Source organism: Ovis canadensis, chromosome 3 (genome assembly GCF_042477335.2).
Source record: "Ovis canadensis isolate MfBH-ARS-UI-01 breed Bighorn chromosome 3, ARS-UI_OviCan_v2, whole genome shotgun sequence".
NCBI classification, from domain to species: Eukaryota; Metazoa; Chordata; class Mammalia; order Artiodactyla; family Bovidae; genus Ovis; species Ovis canadensis.
In genome coordinates this window covers 101,783,141-101,807,831 of record NC_091247.1, presented here as the reverse complement: position 1 = coordinate 101,807,831, position 24,691 = coordinate 101,783,141, and the positions used below count along the sequence as shown (strand labels likewise).

The 24,691-nt window shown below is 40.9% G+C and overlaps 1 protein-coding gene across 4 annotated transcripts in view; it reads right to left on the bottom strand.

Moving 5' to 3' along the window:
* The window catches only part of AFF3 (ALF transcription elongation factor 3), a 624,339-nt gene that overhangs the window by 195,188 nt on the left and 404,460 nt on the right, over window positions 1-24,691 (bottom strand). For all 4 annotated transcript variants that reach the window (XM_069583830.1, XM_069583832.1, XM_069583831.1 and 1 more), the window contains exons 7-8: window positions 15,052-15,132; window positions 3,680-3,716 (exon numbers count right to left, since the gene is read on the bottom strand). In XM_069583830.1, the coding sequence (XP_069439931.1) occupies window positions 3,680-3,716; window positions 15,052-15,132 (118 nt within the window). The remainder of the gene's footprint in view (window positions 1-3,679; window positions 3,717-15,051; window positions 15,133-24,691) is intronic.

Genomic DNA, 24,691 nt, shown 5'->3' with positions numbered 1-24,691 from the left:
GGCTGAGTGCCGAAGAATTGATGCTTTTGAACTGTGGTGTTGGAGAAGACTCTTGAGAGTCCCTTGGACTGCAAGGAGATCCAACCAGTCCATTCTGAAGGAGATCAGCCCTGGGTGTTCTTTGGAAGGAATGATGCTAAAGCTGAAACTCCAGTACTTTGGCCACCTCATGCAAAGAGTTGACTCATTGGAAAAGACTGTGATGCTGGGAGGGATTGGGGGCAGGAGGAGAAGGGGACGACAGAGGATGAGATGGCTGGATGGCATCACTGACTCGATGGACGTGAGTCTGAGTGAACTCCGGGAGCTGGTGATGGACAGGGAGGCCTGGCGTGCTGCAATTCATGGGGTCGCAAAGAGTTGGACACGACTGAGCGATTGCACTGAACTGAACTGAAGCTTGCTAAAGCAGCTCTCTTTTAAAAGATTTGGATTAAAAAATAATTTTCTGTTTAATTTATACACTCTTTTCTCTTAGTATCTACATAACATAGTTTTCTAATTTCAAAAATAAAAAAGCATTGACCTAGAGCGGGGAAGATCAGTCTATCAAGATACATTTTGTTTCTCTGAAATTCAGTGTTTTCCTCTTTTCTACATACCTAGTGGAGTCATGATTCCCCAAACTGTAATTATTCCAAACTAAATGCAAGAAACAGCACAGGAGATGCTGGTAGGACCCGCTCTGTAAAGTTTCCAGGGTGCTATAATCGATAGAGGACACTCTGATTTTTATTTTTTTCCATTATGATTTCTTACGGGATTTTTAATATAGTTCCCTGTGCTATCCAGTAGGATCTTGTTGTTTGTCTATTTTATATACGTAATTGTATCTGCTAACCCCAACTTCTAATTTGTTCCCCCACTTTCCCCTTTGGTAACCGTAAGTTTGCTTTCTGTCTCTGTAACTGTGGCTCTGTTTTGTAAATGCGTTCATTTGTGTCACAGTTTATATCTACCCATGAGTGATATCATGGTCTCTCTCCTCTGCCTGACTTACGTCACTCAGCATGACAGTCTCTAGGTTCACCCACGTTGCTGCAAATGGCATTATTTCATTCTGCTAGGTAGTCAGAAGAGGGAAAAGGAATCCAGAACGGCGGTGGCTAGAAGACAATGAAGAGAAAAGCCCGCGAAAATAGAACAAAGGAAGGTCCAAGGACCAGAGTGAGGACCTCAGGTGAAACAATCAATACTCCTGGCTGGCCCAATTTACACAGGACAGGCCCAGGAAAACAAAAAAACAAAAAAACAAAAAAAACACGTATAAAAAGAGGAGCCAAAGCCAGCTCGCTCTCTCTCTCCCGCGCGCTGAGGCGCTCTTCTCTTCGTGTCTTTGGATCGACGTGCCCTGATGCCTTGAAGATGGATTTTCCTGCCATCTTCTAAATAAAACAGAGCTGTAACACTGAACTGTAACACTGATTTGTCTAACAGCTATAACACGGTCCGTTCGAGACCTGAGAGCTATAATACGGTCTATCCAAGACCCGAAAGCTGTGACACGCCGAGGGGGCTTTCATGTCCATCACTCCGAATCTTTGTTGTGATGAGACAAAAACCAAGGAGCATACACTCGCCTGACAATTATTATTATTATTTTTTTTTTGCTGCATAGCATTCCATTTTGGGTGTGTGTGTAGGCACACACTTGTATACATAAACATACCACATCACTGATTTTTAAATAATAATATTATCTTTTGTTTTTAATGGGAGAAGCTTTATTTGGAAAAAAAAAAAAACACAAAACCCTTACCCCTAGAAAAGAGAAAGTCAATGACAAATATCCTTAGATGATGAACTGCCAGAATGTGGTTTATGCCATATCATGTAGGTGCCACTCACAATTCCAAAGAAGGTAGGCATGCTTACATTATCTCAATGGTAGGATCAGCAAGAAAATGTCATGCCGTGCCAAAAAAAATAGGCCAGATGCAAACAAGAATCTTGGACAGGAATTTAATCTCACACGGAAAGGATGGAAGCAACCTTTTTGGGGTCAAGTTTATGGGACGGAAAGCCTATTGTCTTTGGTACAGAGATCCCTGAATTCAAATCCTGTCACCTTTTTTAAGCCATGTGACCATGGTCTAGGTATTAACTGCAGAATCTCATTTTCATCCTGTGCAGAATGGGGCTGCAATGCCCACTTCACACAGCTACTGTGGGGATTAAATGAAAGAGTGGACATAAAGAAGAGCCTGAACACAGAAGGGACTGAACAGCTATTTCCTTTGTTCTTCTTTATGTCAAAGACTCCAAGCTGAGAGGAAGTACATTTATTCTATTATATCTATTATCTCCTCCCTTTACCCTGAGCTGTTTAAGTTGAAATGGAAAGAAATGGTGAGCAAAGCAAAGGCAATTCTTCTGTATGCTCTCGTCTTTGGCATATGATGCCGATGCCTGCACACCTCATGAACTTAACCATGCATCTCCTGATTCCTTTCCTTACTATTATACTTATTAATTTCTATAGATTTCAAGTCCCTTGGAATTTCACCTCTTCCCTGGTGTTTGTGCTCACAGCACATTCCAACAGAGGGTGGGATAATTAATGAGATTGCCTACGCACTATTATGCCATCATCCCCCTCCCCTGAACTTCCTCTAGCTGTGCACTAAAAGTCTAGGGCTTTCTAATGCATTTGTCCCGATGTCTTTTCTCCATAATCTTTCTGCCCTCACAGATGCTCAGTGGGTGAGCCCCAGACACATCTACTGGCTCAGAGTGATTTTCACGTTCAAACATAGCCTTGAAATTTGCAAGCAATGCTCTTTAGCCAACTGGCTGGTCAAGAGACAAACAAAGCCCAGTCTCTGTGGGTGTGATTACATGACATGGATGGGGTGGCTTATGCATTTTTAATGCTCAAGAAAATATTAATACCAATTAGTACTGCTGAAGAAGAGAATTAAAACAATACTTCATGGAATGATATTCTCTGTTTGATGATGAAGCCCCAGTGTTTTATTATACACTGGGTTCAACAACGAAATTCCTTCTAGGACACTTTAGTCTGTTTCTCCCCAGAAGAGGGCATGGTTTCTTCATGGATTCTAAGAACATTTATCATGAGATATTCTGATTGTTCTCTTTGCCCACCTATTTTCTTTTAATGTAGGTAACTCATTAGTTGCCTTTAAAAATATTTTCCCCTCATACACACCAGAGGCCAACTGTAAGAAAGGATGGTATTACTTCCTCCTAGGGCTACTCTGAAATTCACCATTTTATACTGTGGCCCCAAGTAAAAAGTGTTAGTTGCTCAGTCGTTTCCAACTCTTTGCGACCCCATGGACTGTAGCCCACCAGGCTCCTCTGTCCATGGAATTCTGCAGGCAAGAATACTTGAGTAGGTTGCCATTCCCTTCTCCAAGGGATCTTCCTGACCCAGGGATCGAACCTGGGTCTCTTGTATTGCAGGCAGCTTCTTTACTATCTGAGCCACCAGGGAAGTCACATTTTGTCCCTACTTCCTTTGAATAAAGATAGAACATTCAAGGTCACGATGTACCTTATCCATGTGGGCAGCACTTTAACAAATGGCCCTCGTATTCCCCACTTGATTTTGTCTTAGTGAAGTTCTTTTAAACCTACTGTATATTGCATGCATCCCCAGTCTTCACCCACTTCCACCCCTACATATGAAGCTACAGAAAGAAGCATTTCTTACTTGGATTATTGTGTCCAGAGGAGGCAAGCTGAGAGTCCTAAAATAAAACAAGAATTATCAATTAATTTTCTTATTTTTTTCATTAGACTTTGTTCATTTTACTAACATTTTAATATTGATTATGTATTGAAACAATACTATTTTTTATATGAGATTATAAAAATTACATGATAAAATTATTTTCACATCTTTATTCTTACAGTTTCAATGTGGCTACTACGAAATAAAAAATTATATGTGTTTATATTATATATCTGCTGGACAGCACTGCTTTTGAGGAATAACAGAATGACTGGATATCTAATGGAAAAAAAAACCCCTGACCTTTATATGAATTAATCTTAAAATCACTCTAATTAAATCATAGATCCAAGCATAAATACCCAAACTATAAGAGGTCTAGAAAAGTAATCTTTTTATTTTGACTTTCAAAATGAGATATATTATCGGTCGCTCAGAACCTAATCACTGATCATAATCTCTACCAGCTACCATAAGGAGAAACATTTTCGCATTCCTTAAGCAGTTCTGGTATACAGCTCACAATCACTTCTATGTTGTATTGTGGACTTCTTGTTTTGCTCACTGAAGTGAAATTCCTGTAACATAAAATTTACCACTTTAACCTGAACAGTTCAGTGGCATTTCGTACAGTCCCGATGTACTAAACCACCACCTCTAATTGCAAAATATTTCTACCATTCCAAAGTCAAATTCCTTCCCCATTTCCCCATCTCCTCAGTACTTGGTAACCACCAGTCTACATCCTGTCTTTATGGCTTCTCCTATTCTGGGTATTTCATATTAATAGAATGATACAGTATGTCACCTTTTTTGTCTGGCTTCTTTCATTTAACATAATGTTTCAGAGGTTCACCCATGCCATAGCGTATGTCAATGTTTCATTCCTTTTATGGCTGAATAATCCTCCATTATACATGTACACACACACACACACACACATACACACACCAGTCTGTTTATCCATTCATCTGTTACTGGACGCGTGGGCTGCTCCCACCTTTTGACAGTTGTGAGCAGTGCTGCTACAAACACACATGCACGTGTACTTTTTGAACCCTTCTTCAATCCTTTGAGTATACATCTAGGAGTGGAGTTGAGGGTCATATGCTAATTCTACATTAAACTTTCTGAACAACCACCAGACTTTTCCACAGTGGCTGAAACGCTTTGAGTTTCTACCAGCAATGTATGAGAGTTTCAATTTCTCCACATCCTCACCAAAGCTTGCTATTTTCTTTTAATCAAAAAAATTTATTATAGGCATCTAAGTGGGTATGTAGTAGTTTCTCATTGTGGTTTTGACTTGCATTTCCCTAATGACTATGATGCTGAACATCTTTTCATATGTTTTTTGGCCATTTGTATACCTCTTTGGATAAATGTGTATTCAAATACTTTGTCCATTTTCTTGTTTTCAATAGTATCAAAATTATCTTTATTTTTTCACTGAAGTATAGTTGATTTACAATATTGTATTAGTTTCTGGTGCACAGAAAATGATTCAGTTATACACACACACACACACACATATTCTTTTTTATATTACACTGTCCATTTTTCAATCGGGTTGTTTGCCTTTTTGTTGTTGAGTTAAAAGAGTACTTCATATATTCTGGATACCAGACTTTTATTATATAAGTGATCTGCAAATATTTCCTCTTATTCTGTCAGTTGTCTTTTCACTTTATTGATAATGTCCTTTAACACACACAAGTTTTTAATTTTTAGTTTGACTTTCAAAATGAGATATATTATCGGTCATTCAGAACCTAATCACTGATCATAATCCAATAAGTCCAATTTATCTATTTTTTTCTTTTGTTACCCGTGCTTTGGGGGTCATATCTGAGACTCCACCGTTAAATCCAAGGTTGGAAATACTAATCTCTGTTTCTTCTGTGAAGTTCATGGCTCTAGTTCTTATATTTGGGATCTATGTATTACTGACTTTTAATCTAACCCTTCACTCTCACCACCCTTTCTGTGGATGAGGCTGGCAACCATCCCAGTGGGACATTCCACTGAGCAACTGCTGTCACTCTCGCGTTGGTGGACAGGAGAGTATTATAGCTTTCCACACACCTGGAATGGCAGAAAGCCAGGACTGTGCAGTATTTGAATTCAGTTACTGATCAGGTAAATAGTGATTGAACCTGATTTTATTTCCACTAAAGTGAAATGCTAAATTCTGTTTTGGGAATTCACATCCTCTTTCCTTTGGCTCTTTCCTGTGGCTCAGTGGTAAAGAATCTGCTTGCCAATGCAGGAAACTCAGGTTCAGTCCCTGGGTTGGGAAGATTCCCTGGGGGAGGAAATGGCAACCCACTCCGGTACTCTTGCTTGGGAAATCCCATGGACAGAGGAGCCTGGTGGGCTACAGTTCATGGGGTAGCAAAGAGTTGGACATGACTGAGAGACTGAGTACCTTCCTTACAAAATTTCTATTTAATATGAATAAAGAGAGTTATAAAACAATGTATTGAGATGGTAGGAATGTAAAAAACCCATAAAGTCCAGTGAAACTCATTTACAATTTTAGTGTGTGGGACAAAAATCCAGTGAAATGAAGTCAACTTCTGTTTTATGGCTTTTTAAATTATTTTAAAAAGCAGTGAATATTTTATTTATTCTTTATTATTTTAATTTTACTCAGATTGGTGGGTAGGGGTTGGGTAAGAAATTTGGCTTTCCACTCTAGTAAGCAGACTAAGTCATACACAGATGTCTTTAATGTTAATGTTGGTAGAAATGAACTGTTTATCTGAAGAAAAATAACAAGCTCAACTCTCAACCCAAGCTTCAGCTTTTAGAAACAGTGTATTAAAGATAAAATATGGTTCCTGAGATGATGGGCTAAAATCTAATCCTCAGAAATGATTTTGGCCAATTTGCATGGTTGCTGTTACAAAGAGGACATCCATAGCTAACTTCCCCAAACGGACTGGGATATTTCTCACTCCTAACCAATGTAGAGTTTACGTCTGAACATGAATTAGAGTGAACTCTTATACATGAAAAACACTTTGAGTCTCATGTAGTTGAGTCCCTTGAGCCATCTGCAGATTTTGGTATTTCGGAGATGTCTTGTACCAGAGCAGTGAAAACTCATTTACTGTCAGATGAAGAAGAATGGTAACGGAGATAGTTTTCAACATTATGACCATTCTTGGGGAAAAAAAAATATAGTACAAATTTTTGTGACATTGCTTGCTGTTGTTATCGGGACATAGATAATTTTACAGCTTGATGCACTGCAGACATCCTGAAACCCAGATGATGACTACTGACCACAGGCTCTTGAGACCTGAAAATGAGCTTACAGAGAACCTGAATGATAATTACACACTGCAAGACCATGTGTTTCATAAGCAGTAAATTTCAAAATTTAATGAACACATCTGTGTCATTAATGATGATAATTTCTGTTTTGGATGGGGGAGTGAAAAGGGGCAGAAAATGGTTAAAGTCATTGGTTAAAAAAAAAAATCACCATCAAAGTCTGCTCTCTGGAGGGAAAGAGACTTTGGAGAGACGCAATAAAGACTGCCCCTAATGTGTCATCCCACGTCTCTAGCTGGCATCCTCTGGATGGTGCACTGACCACAAATGGAGCCCGTGTGCCTGGACTGGCCCACTCTGTGGGTACAGATGATGCCCCAGTATCCTTCTTACTGATCTGGAGAGTGCATCACTTGTCTGCTGGTGGAAGGTGTAATGAGGCTCCTCCCAAGTTTGAGTGCATTCTCATTAGCTCTCTGCTGCCAATGACAGGGCCCATGGTTGCTACCTCTTGAAGCAGTACTGCCCTGCCCAGCCGGCTGCAAGACTGGCGGGTGGAGGTGGGGGAGGAGGGCACAGACCATGCAGATCCCTTAACCCTCACTGAGCCAGAGCCTGGCTGGGCTCAGAGGGAAACAAGCTCCAGACGCTGAAGTCCTTTCCATTTTCATGTCTCCTGCTGCCCAAGTCAGACGCTCAGATGCTCTTACAGCTATAGCTTCTGTCTCAAAGGCTTTTTCTCTCTCTGTGAACACCATATCTGGGTAGCTGCCTGGAGAGTGGCTGGCCCCATCTGGGCACTGTCATTTCAGCCTCCTCTGGGAGCATTCCACCAGACCTGCAAGGCTCCCTGTTGGGTCCTCAGGGGTTACAGAAGTGAGTGTACAAAGCCCCTGCCTTCCCCGCCTGGGAGCCCAGGGAGTCAGCAGAGGAGATGATGTGTATATAAGTTCTGATAACCCAGGGCGGAGAGGCATGTCACGACTGCTGTGCGGGAGCGCTTTGAGCCTTTGGAACCTGTCCTCATCCTTGGATGCGTGTCCCGCCATCTTCTGTGTTCTGCCTGGAAACTTCATTCTCCCCTCAAGGCTCAGAACAAAGAAGCTCAAGGGTATCTATTCTTTGAAATACTCCTGCATCTCAGAAGGACTTATTTGGTTTATGTTTTCACTGCTGCTGCTGCTGCTGCTGCTAAGTCGCTTCAGTCTTGTCCGACTCTGTACAGTGTCAAACTTCCATTATAAGAATTGTCTTTTTGACTATGACTCCTGTTTTAAAAATAAACCTTTATCAAAGTATAAATGATATAACATAAACTGTACATATTTAAGATATTCAATTAGATAATAAATATATAATAAAAGAATGTTACTATTGTCTTGACCCAAGGATGGCTCCATCTTATTAATTAGCATTTCCTATTTAAACAACGGCAGTTTCCTAAAGGAAATCAACCCTAAATTTTCACTGGAAGGGCTGAAGCTCCAATACTTTGTCCACCTGATGCAAAGAGCTGATTCATTGGAAAAGACTGACGGAAGGAGGAGAAGGGGGTGACCGAGGATGAGATGATGGGATGGCATCACCAACTCAATGGACGTGAGTTTGAGCAACTTCTGGGAGATGGTGAAGGACAGGGAAGCCTGGTGTGCTGCAGTCCATGGGGTCACAGAAAGTCGGACACGACTGAGCGACTGAACAGCAGTGAAAGTAACATTAAAGAAAACTCAGGAAAATAGGAAAGTGTAAGGAAGAGTTGCGGGTGTTCTTGTAGCAGGACATTTCTGAGGTTACTCTAGGGCTCTTAGTTTTCCACATTCATTCATGACACATGTATCACTCTGACGACAATGTGCACAAACGGGAGAACCACCTCTGGTTACTTAGAATATCTACAGCTGGAAACTTAGGCTTTTCTATCTCTAAATCCCGAATTCCCAACACCTAAACTATTGTTGGGTACACAGAAATCCCAGAACTTCTTTAAAGGCAGTAATGAGTTGGGAAGTAAAGTTTGTACAAATCATTTTGCTGAAGACAGAAATAAACTGAGCAATCTAGTGGCTGAGAAAACCATTCGAGGAAGCATTATAATAAATACTATATTTCATCAAAGGTAGTTCACTTCAGTTGCTCAGTCGTGTCTGACTCTTTGCAACCCCATGAATCGCAGCACGCCAGGCCTCCCTGTCCATCACCAACTCCCGGAGTTCACTCAAACTCAAGTCCATCAAGTCGGTGATGCCATCCAGCCATCTCATCCTCTGTCATCCCCTTCTCCTCCTGTCTCCAATCCCTCCCAGCATCAGGGTCTTTTCAATGAGTCAACTCTTCACGTGAGGTGGCCAAAGCTGGAGTTTCAGCTTTAGCATCAGTCCTTCCAATGAACACCCAGGACTAATCTCTGATCTCCTTCAGGATGGACTGGTTGGATTTCCTTAGAGTCCAAGGGACTCTCACCACAGTTCAAAAGCATCAATTCTTTGGCACTCAGCTTTCTTCACAGTCCAGCTCTCACATTCATACACGACCACTGGAAAAACCATAGCCTTGACTAGACAGACCTTTGTTGGCAAAGTAATGTCTCTGCTTTTGAATATGCTATCTAGGTTGCTCGTGACTTCCCTTCCCAGGAGTAAGCGTCTTTTAATTTCATGGCTGCAGTCACCATCTGCAGTGATTTTGGAGCCCCTCAAAAATAAAGTCTGACACTGTTTCCACTGTTTCCCCATCTATTTCCCATGAAGTGATGGGACCAGATGCCAAACTGTGTAAGGCTGCATTACCTCATGCATTACTATTGAAGACAATTGCTGCCAATTAATTGTAAAGTGCCATCAATGTAAAACAGATCTTGATACTAGGATCTTAAGATGTGAAAAAAATATGCACCTTAGGCCAATAAAATATAGTGGCTCTTAAGCTATGTTGCTGATGGAAAAGAGCCCTTACCATGTGAAGACACTACTGGAAAGTGGTTTTTTGTCTCTATTCCTGTCCTGAAAATAGGTTTCTCTGTACCATTTTTCTAGGTTTCATATTATATTCGTTTTTTTTTTCCTGACTTACTTTACTCTGTATGATGGTCTCTAAGTCCATCCACATCTCTCCCAATGATTCCATTTCATTCTTTTGTGGCTAAATATATATTCCATTGCATGCGGGCACCACATCTTCTTTACCCGTCCATCTTTTGTTAGCCATTAAGGCCGTTTCTGCGTCCTGGCTATTGTAAACAGTGCTGCAGTGAGCAGTGGGGTACATGTGTCGTTTTGAATTATGGTTTTCTCAGAGCACATGCTCAGCAGTGGGAATAACAGCAGAAACTAACACAACGTTGTGAAGCAATTATACTCCAATTCTTTAAAAAATGGCTTTTTGGAACCATCTGAAGACTGCTGTAAGTCATATACCCTCTTGCTTGTCTGTCAATCCATCATAGGAATTATAAAGACAAGAAATGGAAATATAGCTTCTTTGCTTTTCAGACCCCCACATAAAGCTAGTTACTATAGGAAAAAGAACACTTGCTGTGGTTTGGCTTTCCTTCTTTCCCACCAATCACGTCCTTTTCTATGAAGCTCAGAACAACTAAAATAATGCAAATTAAAATCAATTTAACTGTTTACTTTGAGGCAATGAAGTAAAAGTGAAGTTTTCGCCTAAACATTTTGTGGTCATTTCTAAAGCATGCCAAGGAACCCAAAGAGAGATACAGATCATAAACTTTTCAACTTGAAAGTGCTTTCCTTCATGCTTGCTGGCTTTCATTCTCCTTGTACTGCATAGAGAGAAAGGCAAAGGGCTCTCATTTCTCTAATCATGCTAGAACTCTTCTGCCTAATGCTTTAGAAACTTATCAGCAAGAACAGTTTCAAACCAGATCTGATCCCATCAGTTTCAGCATTCATTGCCATGTGAAATGTTTGCAAAATGCCATTAGATTTGCACAGATGCCTTCTGGGGATGAAAAGAGTTCTACAATTTTAGTTCCCGGTTTGTGTTTCAAAACTTACGAGACTGCTCTGGAAATCAAGGGAAAAAGACAAAGCAGATTCTTTTTTTTTTTTTTTTCTTGGTTGAAATACCTGCTAATTGCATGCATTCTTTACCAAATTCAATTACTTTTGAGATTTGAAGAATAAGGCAGACATGTCTGGTAGTGTTTGTCTAGGGAACTGTGACTCGAAGTTAAATCTTCAGAGAACAGAAAAAAACATCCAAGTTCAGTATCTATTGGCATTATTATATGTTATGTCCTTCAATACCCGGACAAATTGGGGAAATTCTCGGAAGTATGTAGCTAATTAATTTAGCGCTACTGGTAATTCAGAAAGCACATTTAAATCGACTTTCCTTTGAGGTCAAATTGCTCCTTTAATCTCAATAAGGGCTTAATTTCATTATTTATTAGTCATTTTGGAGATTTTGCCCTGCAAGTTCCATAAACAATTCTAGCTCCTACACACTAGCAATCTTGATAATCCCAAACATTAATAATCTAATTAATGAACTGCAAGCCTCCAGCTGTCAGAATACTAATTAGTGGAGATACAGGTTAAAAGAGAATTAGTAAGGTCTTTGCAGTAAGCAGGACAAGGGCTCCTCCAAAGACGTCTGCATCTTAATTCCCAGGCCCTGTGAGTATGCTACTTCTCATGGCAAAAGGGACTTTGCAGAAGTGATTAAGTATTTTGAGACGGGAGATCATCCTACTCTCCAGGAGGGCCCAACATCATCACAAAGAGAAGGGAGGTGGCAGGAGAGTCAGGGAAGATGTGACAAGGAGGTTAGAGGTCAGAATGATGCGAGCCATGAGCTAAGTAACAGGGGCAGCCTCTGGGAGCCGAGAAAGACAAGACAGCAAATTCTCCCTTAAAACATTCAGAAGAAACAAAGCTCTGCCAACACCTGGATTTCAGCTCTGTGAAACTGATTTCAGACTCTGACTTCCAGTGTTGTAAGATAATAAATTTACATTGTCTTAAGTCACTAAGTTTATGGTGATTTGTTATAGTAGAAATGACACTAATGCAGTCTTATTTCATTGGGACAAGATAAATCACCAATACTCATTGTGAAATGTTTGAAAGAAAGGCATTATTAAAATCACGCAATGTTCCTACACGTTACTTATTTATTTAATTTTGGGGCTGTGCTGGGTCTCTATCGCTGCGCACGGGCTTTCTCTAGTTGCAGCGATAGTGGCTCCTCTCCAGTTGCGGTGAGCAGGCTTCCTGCTCTGGCTTCTCTTGCTGCGGAGCATGGACTCTAGGGCGTGCAGGCGTCTGTAGTTGTAGCACATGGGCAAGGGAGCTTTGGCCCACGGGCTTAGCTGCTCTGAAGCATGTGGCACCTTCCCCAACCTGGGATGTGTGTCCCCTGCCTTGGCAGATGGATTCTTAACCACTGGACCATCAGGGAAGTCCAATGTTCCTACACTTTGTAAAGTCACCTATTCTTTCTCGAGAAAAACCCAAAAGATCTAGAGCTGAAATAGCTCCCCACAAATTCTATAGTAATCCTAGAGAAGACAGGATTTTTTTCCTATTTAAACGTCAAGTTCTGTGCCCTCTATGATGCAATGGTGGGGAGAAACATTTAGATTCTAGACATATTTTGAAGGTAGGGTAGATATGATTTAATGATGGGTTGGATGCATGTCATGAGGGAACGAGAAGAATCAAGGATGGTGTTGAAGAGCCGTCCCCCCAGAAGCTCGTGTCTGCTCACAACCTGTGAATTTGACCTTATGTGGATATAGAGTCTCTGCAGGTAAACTCAAGTTCAGATGGTTGCTGAGGGTGGGCCCTAAATCTAGCGACTGCCATCCTTGGAAGAGGACGGAGACTTGGGGAGATGGCCCCACAAGTGCAGAGGCAGACAGAGCGATGTGCCCTCAAGCCAAGGGATGTGACCTGCCGTCAGCAGTCCCAGGGAGCTGGAAGAGGCAAGGAAAGATTCCTCCCTCAAGCCTGCAGTGGGAGCAGGAAACTGCTGACACTTTGCTCTCAGACTTCTAGCCTCCAGAACTGCGAGAAAAACACATTTTTTTTCCTATTTTAAGCCACCTGGTATGTGTACTTCGTTATTGCTGTTGTTCAGTCGCTAAGTCGTGTTCTACACTCTGTGACCCCATGGATCGCAGCACGCCAGGCTCGTCTGTCCTCCCGGAGTTTGCTTGAACTCATGTCCGTCGACTCGGTGATGCCATTCAACCATCTCATCCTCTGTCGTCCCCTTCTCCTCCCACTTTCAATCTTTCCCAGCATCAGGGTCTTTTCCAGTGAGTTAGCTCTATGCATCAGGTGGCCAAAGTATTGGAGTTTCAGCTTCAGCATCAGTCCTTCCAATGAATACTCAGGACCGATTTCCTTTAGGATTAACTGGTTTGATCTCCTTGCAGTCCAATGGACTCTCAAGAGTCCTTTTCAACACCACAGTTCAAAAGCATCAATTCTTTAGCACTCAGCCTTCTTTATGGTCCAACTCCCACATCTGTACATGACTACTGGGAAAACCATAGCTTTTATAGGTACCTTAGAAAAGAAACAGAGATGGCTCCAAGACTTAGGCCTGTGCCCACTGCAAAAATGAGGAGACCGCTTATTACAAAACACAGGATAGAAGGTTAGCGGGAAGACTAAAGGCTCAGGTTTTGATACGTCAAGCTTGAGATGTTTGTTAGATCCCCAAGTGGGGATGTTGAGTAAGTAAACAGAAACACAAGTATGGAGCTTGGGGGATGGAGAAGGGGATCGAGATACAGATTTAGATGTTAGCCAGCTGAGCATACAGGGTATTTAAAACAAAAGACCAAGACAAGAGCGCTAGGAGAGCAAACCAGGAGAAACGAGGGAAGATGAAGGACCAAAGGCAAGTACAGAGTGACAATCAGAGACTCTGGATCCAGACTGGACTGCAAACCTGAGAGAAGATACACCCCAGCAACACAGTCAGCACATCTTAGCAAGCAGAAGATTGGAGACACGATAAACCTCGACGAATTAAGAGACTGACAAGTCACTGTGAAGGCATAATGCTAAAAAATAGTTACAAAAATGATTACTTGAAATACTGCTCACTTTCTGCTACTGTTAAGAAAAATTAAAAAAAAATCTCTATATACTCACTTGGAAAGCCTTCTAAATATACCTTATTAAGAGAAATAAAAATCAACTTTTAGGACAGAGTTTACCATTGTGATAATTGTAATGAACAATTATTTCAATAATTTACTTTAGAAAGTTGTGATTTAACATTTAGCAATGACATTTGCGCATTGTGTGTATCTGGAAAAAAATCAATTCTTAGAAAAAGTACCATTTAGGACTCTTAAAAAAAACTGCATATGCAGAAATGAGTGTATAACACACAAGGAAAAGAACTGAGATGGTATACACCAAACTCTTGATGGTAATCTCTGGGTAGGGAAATAAAATCTGGACAAGAGTATGACAGACTTCATATTTTGCTTCTTCTATTTGTATAATCACATCTTTATAATGAGTATATAATTATGTGTTGGTTGTATGATTAAAAACCTAAAACTTATTACACTCATGTAAGACTGAAATACATTTTGTGACGTTTTGTGTTTGCCAGTTCTCAGAAAATCTTTTTTATTAAGTCCTAGAAAATATTTTCAGCTTTATAAGATAACTAAGAAATTATATACTTCATGTCCTTAATTCTAAGACACTGATTTTAAGATACATCATTAATTTAATAACAGCTTTTCAGAAAGAAAAACAAGGCATACAATTACACTGAATGCATGAAATGATTATAAGATGCATTTCAACACCACAAATGTTTCTAGATAAAATAATAATTACAATATTCATCACGTTTTGTAGGAAGTAGGAAAGTGGAGGTAAGTGTAAATGGACTGTAAGCTTGATATTATCCCTTGGATGAATAGACCTACACTTGCAAATTGTTGAAAATCAGATCCATGTGCCCCGGCCAGGAATATTTACAGGGAAAGACAATAAGGGAAAACCCACTGTCCACTGGAAATCTTGTGCGAGTAAAGTACACTTATCCTGAGTGATGCAGGATCTCACCTTATTTGGAAATGGAAATTTGCTTGGTTCCACTTTCCCAGGTGGTTGAATAGCCGCAAGCGGTGGAGGCCAGGTCATCTCCTAAAGGGAGGGAGAAAAAAACAATGCTGTCAAAAAGAAAGCATTTGAAGTAGCACATAAAACAGTTTCATACGCGGTCTTAGGAAGGCATGGAAGAGATAAGGAACGAACAGAGAGAAATAATAAACAAAAGGAACTTTTTAAAAAAAGATCTGAAACCCACTTTTATGATTTCTTTTCCTCATCTACCAATTCCTGGTTCCATGGCTATCTCCATCAATGCTTTCTACCTTAAAAAGATCTACTAGGCTAGCCTATTTTCATATCATTTAAGCTCCCAAGTAAAGGGATGACCCAGTGGTAAAAGTTCCACGGAAAATACCACACAAAGGGGGCTGCTTCCTACAAAGTTCACAGGGTGTTTCTGAAGGAATGCACACAACATGGGGATCATTATTTAGAGGGGCTATTTATTTTATTATGAGCAGTATAAGTTTCCAGTAAGTCCCAAACATCATTTTGGTCTTCATAGAAATGTCATTCATGGAGAAATGAAAAAAACAAAGAATACAACTTTAGCTCAACATGTAATAATACTTCATCTGCTTTTTGACATACACTCTCACTAAACTGTGAGAGAGAGAGAGTGCAAGGTGGCAGGGGGACGGTATTTGTTTCATTCATATCTGGTATTTTTCTCCAGTTCCATCTCCTGGAAAATATTTGCATTCACTAAATGATTGTAGAATTAAATTGAATCCATTTCTGACTACCAAGAATCTGACTTGGAATTTACAAACCAGTTCTGAACCCTATTTCTTGACTCCTTCCTCCAAACCTAAGTGACAAGCACTGAGGCAAGAGGTGATTTATTTTGAGAAATAAACTCAACATTCAGAAAACTAAGATCATGGCAGCCGGTGCCATCACTCCATCGCAAATAGATGGGGAAACAATGGAAATAGTGAAAGACTTTATTTGTTTGGGCTCCAAAATCACTGCAGATCGTGACTGCAGCCATGAAATTAAAAGACACTTGCTCATTGGAATAAAGGCTATGACCAACCTAGACGGCATATTAAAAAGCAGAGACATTACTTTGCCAACAAAGGTCCATCTAGTGAAAGCTATGGTTTTTCCAGTAGTCATGTGTGGATGTGAGAGTTGGACCATAAAGAAAGCTGAGTGCTGAAGAATTGATGTTTTTGAGCTGTGGTGTTGGAGAATACTCTTGAGAGTCCCTTGGACTGCAAGGAGATTCAACCGGTCCATCCTAAAGGAAATCGGTCCTGAATATTCATTGGAAGGGCTGATGCTGAAGCTGAAACTCCAATGCTGTGGAAACCTGATGGGAAGAACTGACTCATTGAGAAAGACCCTGATGCTGGGAAAGACTGAAGGTGGGAGGAGAAGGGACAACAGAGGATGAGATGGTTGGATGGCATCACCGACTCGATGGACATGAGTCTGAGTTAGCTCCAGGAGTTGGTGATGAACAGCGAAGCCTGGTGTGCTGCAGTCCATGGGGTCACAAAGAGTCAGACATGACTGAGAGACTGAACTGAACTGGTTTTGAGAAAGGCAAGAAATTCTGTTTATGTGAAGACATTTTCTGGAAGTCCACCCTGGAAGGACTTACGGGGGACCAACCTCATGCACTTAAGGTGTCCCTTCTCTATCCTGCTGTTACCAAGGTTTCTCTAATGAAGAGCAAAAGAAGATCCAATGTCCCCTTATTACCGTCTCTCCTCTGCTCCCCAAGCACCTGCCTGTTCTATCATGTATCAAACCATGATATCTCTTTTAAAGAGGCTGCAAAGCAACACTGCTGAATTTGTGTCCAGGGACAGAGTCAGTTCAGTGCATTTCTTAATCAGCATTCTTGCAACGTATCCTTGCAACGTCTCTACCTTTCCACTCACCTGAACAACCATTCTAATCACACCTTCATTATTTTCAACCTGAAGGACATTAATGCTTTCTGATGGTTCTCTTTCTACTTTTATTATTAATCGTTCCCACACATCTCTGCTGAATTAATTTTCCTAAAGTGAAGATCCAAAGGAAAAGCTTCCCTGGCTCCACCATCTTCATATACCATCACATACACAGCCATAAGGGCTTCCCAGGTGGAACCTTTGGTAAAGAACCCACCAGGAGACACAAGTGACTCAGGTTCAATACCTGGATTGGGAGGATTCCCTGGAGGAGGAAATGGCACCCCATTCCAGTATTCTGAGCTAGGGAATCCCATGGACAGAGGAACCTGGCAGCCTGCAGTCCATGGAGTTGCAGAGTTGAACACAACTGAGAGACTGAACTAATACACACAGTAATAAAGGCTGATGGTGCCACTGGTTGTGCTTTATGGTTTTCAGAGTACTAGTTCCATTCAAGTTTACACTCAACCCTTAATGTAATTACTAGCATCTCCATGTAACAGGTGAGGAAGTCAAAGTTCAAAAAGATTAATTGCTTTGCTCAAGTTCAAAAATGCCACCACTGAAATGCGCACATCTATCCCCTTAGTACAAATCCAGTATTTGTTTTTTCACTTTACTGCGTTTACTAAGACATCATCCTAGCGTTCAAACCTTCTACAAAAAGATTCTGATTTTCAGCCTTGGGCCTTTTTGTTAAACCATGCACCCTACAGATAGGACGAACTACTGTTTCTGCTTTTACTTACAACATTCTCTTCGTGTGTGAATGCCCCAGCGCCACATGCTTTTTGGATTTCTAGCCATTCATGAAGGCTCGTCTTAAACATCACCTCTGTCTGGAGGCCTTTGCTGACTCCCCTTCTATTCCAATATGATAAGAGAGCGCCCTTCTCATCCTCCTCCAAGGCACTTTCCCCCTCTCTCTTTTTCATAGTAACTGTTACGTTCCTTTTCATGGTGTAGTTTTGTGAGTAAACACCTCAGTCTGCATTCAACCACTTTTCCCTCTTCTGATACCCTTCTCCCAATGTGGAATAAAAATCATGCTTAGGAAACCTAATGTCTTTCAAGAACAGAACTCTGAAGAAGGACTGAACATTTCTTTCAATAGGGATACTGTCTACTCATCTTTGTGTGGACTAAATAAAGCACCTTGCTCAAAATTACCTTGTTGAATTGAAAGGAGCACCTATATGTCAATGCAAAATTGCTTGCTAACATTAATTATAGCTAAATATTTCCATGTGATTTTTCCATCTAACGAGTACCACTAAATTTATGAAGGAACAGTAAAGATAGTAAGTCCATCCGACTCTTTGCCACCCCATGGACTGTAACCTGCCAGGCTCCTCTGTCCATGGAATTCTCCAGGGAAGAATACTGGAGTGGGTTGCCATTCCCTTCTCCAGGGTATCTTTCCAACCCAGGGATAGAACCCAGGTCTCCTGCCTTGTAGACAGATTCTTTACTATCTGAGCCGTAAGAGAAGTCCCAAACAGTTTATTAGAATTTCCCCAAACACTTACATATACTTGTTTTTAATTAATGTGCAATGACTTTCTAAGACCGATTCATTAAAGTTCTCTATTAGGGTTTCATGTGAAAATTAAGTGCAAACAGACTATTTTTATTTCCTCTTCTGTCACTTACTAGCTCAGTGAGCTTAGGTAAGTCACATCTTCAGCCACTTGTAGTGATTTCAAACCATCAGCTTTGGAAGCAACCAGATCTCAGTTTGTGGCATCCTTGAAACAGAGGGAATAGAGATGCTAACTATCTCATGGCTTAATCATGAGGATTAAATGAGATTTTATAGATATAATATGTGTATATATATAATCCCTAACTCTATATGTATGTGTGTATATACACATATATGAGCATGGTTCCCTAATGATTAATCATTCAATAAAAAGCAGATCTGATGCTGATTAGTACCGAGCTGAGTTTCAGAATTCTCTCTGAAATGAGAGGTAGAATCTCTGTTTTAGATGTCAGAAATCTGAGATGACAGAGTATCTTGGGAAGCGTTTTTATAAAAGAATGAAGTATTGTGCAAATGTAATCCATAATTAAGTTAGCAATGATTAATAGAAACTACATAGTGCTCAAACAGAAACTTATTTAAAGAGATTGTTGTGATTCCTGAGTATGATCTGTACTTTATACTGGAGAAAAACTCCTTAAGCTTTCTCATCAGAATAGATCTCTGACATAGTGGTAACAGCCAGTGAAGAAAGATGTGACTTTAAAAAAGTGTTTCATTGGTACCTTATTTCTGGGAGTGATTTAGATGTAAGCAGAGGTAAATTTTTTCATAACTGCTAAACCTTCGCTTAGTTTGCCTCAGATTATTTTCTCTACAAGGAAAGGATGTTGTGTCCCATTGCCAGACCACGGACCCCACGCCATTGCATGCAGCATTCACCCCTGCCCTGCTCAGACCTCCTAACCTCAACCAACCCCTCATCACTGCTTTGCTCTTTCTTCCCATCCTCACCCCCACTCAGCTGTTCTTTACCCACTTCCTGAGCCACAGATAAGAGAGGAAGAGAAATACAAAGCTTGAAGCCAATTACTCCAAACTCTAGGTGGGTACTTTCTGATAAACTTTTCTGCTAGGGCTTGCATCTGTCTACCTTCTTTCCTTTCTGATTTTCTTGTCACTCAGGAATGACATCATACCCTGCTCCCCAGCAGCTGGGAGGTCCTCAGTTAAGAGCCTATGCGTCTTAGCTAACTGATGGGATTAAAAATCTAAAAAAAAAAAAATGATACAAATGAATTTATTTACAAAACAGAAGTAGACTCACTGACATAGAAAGCACACTTGTGGTTACCAAAGGGGAAAGGTGAGGGGGAGGGATACATTAGGAGTCTGAGATGAGTGGATATTCACTACTATGAATAAAATGGATAAACAGCAGAGAACGACTGTATAGCACAGGGAGCTATATTCAATGTCTTGTAATAATCTAGCACGGAAAAGAGTCTGAGAAATTATTGCATATGTGTATATATAACTGAATCATTTTGTGGTACACCTGAAACACAACATTGCAAATCAAATATATGTCAAAAAAATTTTTTTGAAGTCAATCTGCTTTACTTTTTAAATTTTTTAATGTTTACAATGTTGTCTTTGTTTCCACTGTACAACAATGCAAATCAGCCATAATTATACATATATCCCCTCCCTCTTGGACCCTCCTCCCCACCTCTCCCCTATCCCAGAGTGACAGGGGAGTCATCAGAGAGTGCCAGTCTGGACCCCAGGTGTCATACAGTGACTCCTCATCAGCTATTTCTTCATATTTTACACACGATAGTGTAACATGTTGATGCTACTTTCTCCATTTGGCCTGTTCTCTCCTTCCCCTACAGTGTCCACAAGCCCCTTCTCCATGTCTGTGCCTCCATTCCTTCTTTGCAGATAGGTTCATCAACACCATTTTTCTAGATTCCACAGATATGTGTTCATATCCCAACGTTCACTGCAGCACTGTTTACAGTAGCCAGGATGTGGAAGCAACCTGAATGTTCATCAACAGATGAATGGATAAAGAAGATATGGTGTATATACACAGTGGAATATTACTCAGCCATAAAAAGAACGAATTTGAGTCAGTTCTAGTGAGGTGGATTAACCTAGAGCTTGTGATATAAGAAGTTGGAAACAGAAAAGCAAAAGAAATTTTAAGTATATATATAAAAAAACAATGTATCTGTGTTAACAGCCTCAACAGTCCCATCTCCCAAGGAAAGATGTCTAGTTATGCAAGGGATATATATATCAGAGCAGCTTATTTCCTAGACAGACTTTAAATGCCAAGTCTCTATATAGCAAATATACTCAATTCTGTCCTAAATGAATGAACAGATAAGGTTAAATAATAGGAGTATAGAATGTTGTCTTTCATGAACTGTCCAGCCCTTTCTCTCTCCTCCACATACCAGTCTTCAGAAGCCAGGGGTTACATAGGCCAGTCTCCATGTTCCTGCCTTGTTAGACAGCAAGACTGACCATGGGTCCCAGGATTCTTCAGCGTCAAGGTGAGAAGATGCTCATACACTCATTTTGCACCCCTGCCCCCCCACCGTCATGTAGCTTCCGCTTGCACTGAGATCACCTGTATCAGCCCATCTCAGGACAAATGGCGGGAGACTTAAAGCGTCCATTCAATAAGTAGCACAGCTCTTTATTATCAAAAGAGAGAAGAAACAAAAATTTGCATGTTACGCTGAGGTCTAATAATCTTAGAGTTCAAAACATGCAGTTAGGAAAGATCTGCAAAGTGTACTGAGCTTGCAAAAAGATGAAACTAGAAAAAATGTGAACTGTATCTTATTCCTACTAGATGCACCAAATAGAAAAACGACTTTCCCTGGTCTCTGTCCCTGGGTACTGCTTCCCTCTTGGCCACAGCCACAGCGGTGTTTTATCTAAAACTGACCATGCCACGCGGCTTCGGTGACCTTGCTCCACACACTCAGGATGCCCCACCACAGGACGCTCTCAAGGCACACCGCAGAGTTACCCTCTGTTACCTTCCTACATTGTCCCCTCTAAGGCTGATGGACTTCCTTCCTGTCCTGTCCGAGCTTTCCTTGCCCTGAGTTCTTTCGATTTTCATTTCATGTTATTCCAACTTTACTTACTGCTTCATTCTCTCTCACTCCCACCTCTTTGAATCAGGTCACTGACCAGTGCGGTCCTCAGCAAGGGATGCCCAGCCCTCTCTCTCTCACCCATGATTTGTGTCGCTTCTTTATGGTTTACAGGCTACCTGGGGCTGTGAGTTTTCCTTTTATGGGTTATCACTGTCAGATTGTAAACCTTTTATTCCCTACCAGATGATAACCTCTTGGGGGAATGGATCATGTCTGGTAACTCCTTCAATATCTACATAATGGGTAAAGTAATAGGAATCCATTTAACCTCTCTGAGATTCTTTTCTGCCTTCTTCTTTGTTGTTGTAAAATAACAATAATAAATTATACTTGTCCTACCAAACACATATGACTGCTGCCAGGATTGCTGTTCAATTGCTAAGTCGTGTCTGACTCTTTGCGACCCCAAGGACTGCAGCATGCCAGGCTTCCCCATCCTTTACCATCGCCTGGAGTTTGCTCAGATTCATGTCTGTTGAGTTGAAGATGCCATCAAACCATCTCTTCCTCTGTCGACCCTTATTCCTCCTGCCTTCAATTTTTCCCAGCATCAGGGTTTTTCCCAATGAGTAGGCTCTTCGCAACAGGTGGCCAAAGTATTGGAGTTTCAGCTTCAGCATCAGTCCTTCCAATGAATATTCAGGGTTGATTTCCCTTAGGATTGACTAGTTGGATCTCCTTGCTGTTCAGGGGACTCTCAAAAGTCTTCTCCAGCACCATAGTTCAAAAGCATCAATTCTTTGGCCCTCAGCCTTCTTAATGGTCCAACTCTCACATCCAAACATGAATGAGAGAGATTAAATCACATTAAATTAAATTACTTCTTTCTCTCTCTCAGCAATGTCTCCATGTTTGCTCCCACCAGAGGGTCCACCTCCACAGGCCTGGCCAGTGACCACAGTGAACTCCAGAATGCTTTGTGCTCAGCAATTGACTCTTTACAAAATAAAACACTGGGTTAATCCCGTCAAATGCAAAACACCAGAGTCGATTTTTATTTGTGGCAGGGGCTGCTGCAGATCAGAGAGTGATTTTATTTTCAGTTTCCATATCAGAATCATCACTGAGCAATTGTTTCACACATATTATTCATGTTATTGCACTCTTATCAGTTAAGTGCCACCAGCAGTGGAACCTGGTAATTTTGATTATACTTGCATATGCTTTTAATGCTGGAAGCCAACAGGAGCACCATATCTGCTGAAAGGGAGGCATTACAGCTGGCCTGTGCGCGGGAGACAGGGCACAAGACTGGAGTTAGATAAAGCAGGAAAACCACGCTCCTTCCTGGACAGAACCAGAAAGAGCTTTCTAGTTGACAACGCATCCCTGGACTATAAACTCAGAACTCCAGGTCAGACTTGAAGCCTGGGCAGGCCTGAGCTTAGAACAAGGAGGTCACTGTCAAAATCACTAATTTGGGCTTCCCTGGTGGCTCAGACAGTAAAGAATCTGCTTGCAATGCAGGAGACCTGGGTTCGATTCCTGGGTCGGGAAGAACCCCTGGAGAAGGGAATGGCTACCCACTCCAGTATTCCTGCCTAACTGAAGAATTCCACAGAGAGAGGAGCCTGGCGGGCTAGAGTGCATGGGATTGCAAAGAGTCAGACATGACTGAGCGGCTAACACAACAACAACTCGACAGATCTACAAAAAAGCCAAAAAACCTTCATTCTGTTCCTACAGTAGAGGGACCTATAGTTTGAAAAATAATAGGCAGTACAGTGCGTTCATAACAATTGATGGAAAGCTTTTGGGAAAGCAGTAGCTGCTGAAAAATAAAAATAAAAATAAAAATACTTTTCTTATTAAGATTTTTTACACCTATTTTTCTTTTTTAAAAAAATGTATTTATTGAAGTATAGTTGATTTACAATGCTAATTTCTGCTGTACTGCAAAGTGATCCAGTCATATATATATATATACATACACACACACATATATGCATTCTTTTTCATATTCTTTTCCATTAGGGTTTATCACAGGATATTGGATTTAGTTTCCTGTGCTATACAGTGGGAACTTGTTTATCTATTACATATATGTATATATTTTATATATTTATGGATAGTAGTTTGCATCTGCTAATCCCAAACTCCCAGTCCACCCCTCCTCTACCCTTCTTTCCCCCTGGCGACCACAAGTCTGTACTCTAGATGTCAGTTTGTAAAAACCTATTTTTCTTAGTACAACTCAGGCTGCTAAAATTAAAAATATGCAAATAACCAATGGAAATCTATAAAAATAGGGTTACCAAAATCATAATGAAATCTTGTTCTTTTAAACTGAAAACCCAGGCATATGTCCAATATAAACTAAAACTGGCCTGAGAAGGGGATTCCCAGTTGCTGTGTGTGTATTATCTGGTCTCACACACCCTCCCCTACCAGGGGGTGGGTGGGAGACGCTCTGACTGGAACACTGACTAATCTAATTCACTGCAATGCCAGAGCTTCTAAAGTTGTCACTGTCCTCTGTTCTCAATGAAGTTAATCACCAGTGGATGCAACAGAGGGTACACCATGTAGGTAAAGATTAATGGAATCAATTCGAGAAGCAGCTTTTAATTCAGGTTTCACAGACTGGAGAACATGTTCACGAGAGGACAATATAATCCCATGGGCTTTCAGCAGGAAGGCAGGCATTGGGCGCTGACATCAGAAGGAAACCTTCCCAATTGGAAATTCCAAGGGTGCCTAAGACCTGAGCCACACACTCACTTCTGTAAATCGACCATATGACTTCCAGGTCTCACAAAGCTAAGCCCACGTGGTGTATGGCCTTTCCTTATTGCCTTCACACTGCAAAAAGAGTCTTATTCGCTGTAAGGAAATCAGTCCCATTTGCTGAAGACCTGGACCCCTCATCTCTCTGATTTCAGCTGTCCTTGAAAACTCTGGACTCCTTGTGGAAAGGATAAGCGCCTTGACTGAAGTTTATATAACTAACTGTCACTCTTGAAAAAATTATCTCATGCTGGAAAGTGAAAGTGTTAGTTGCTCAG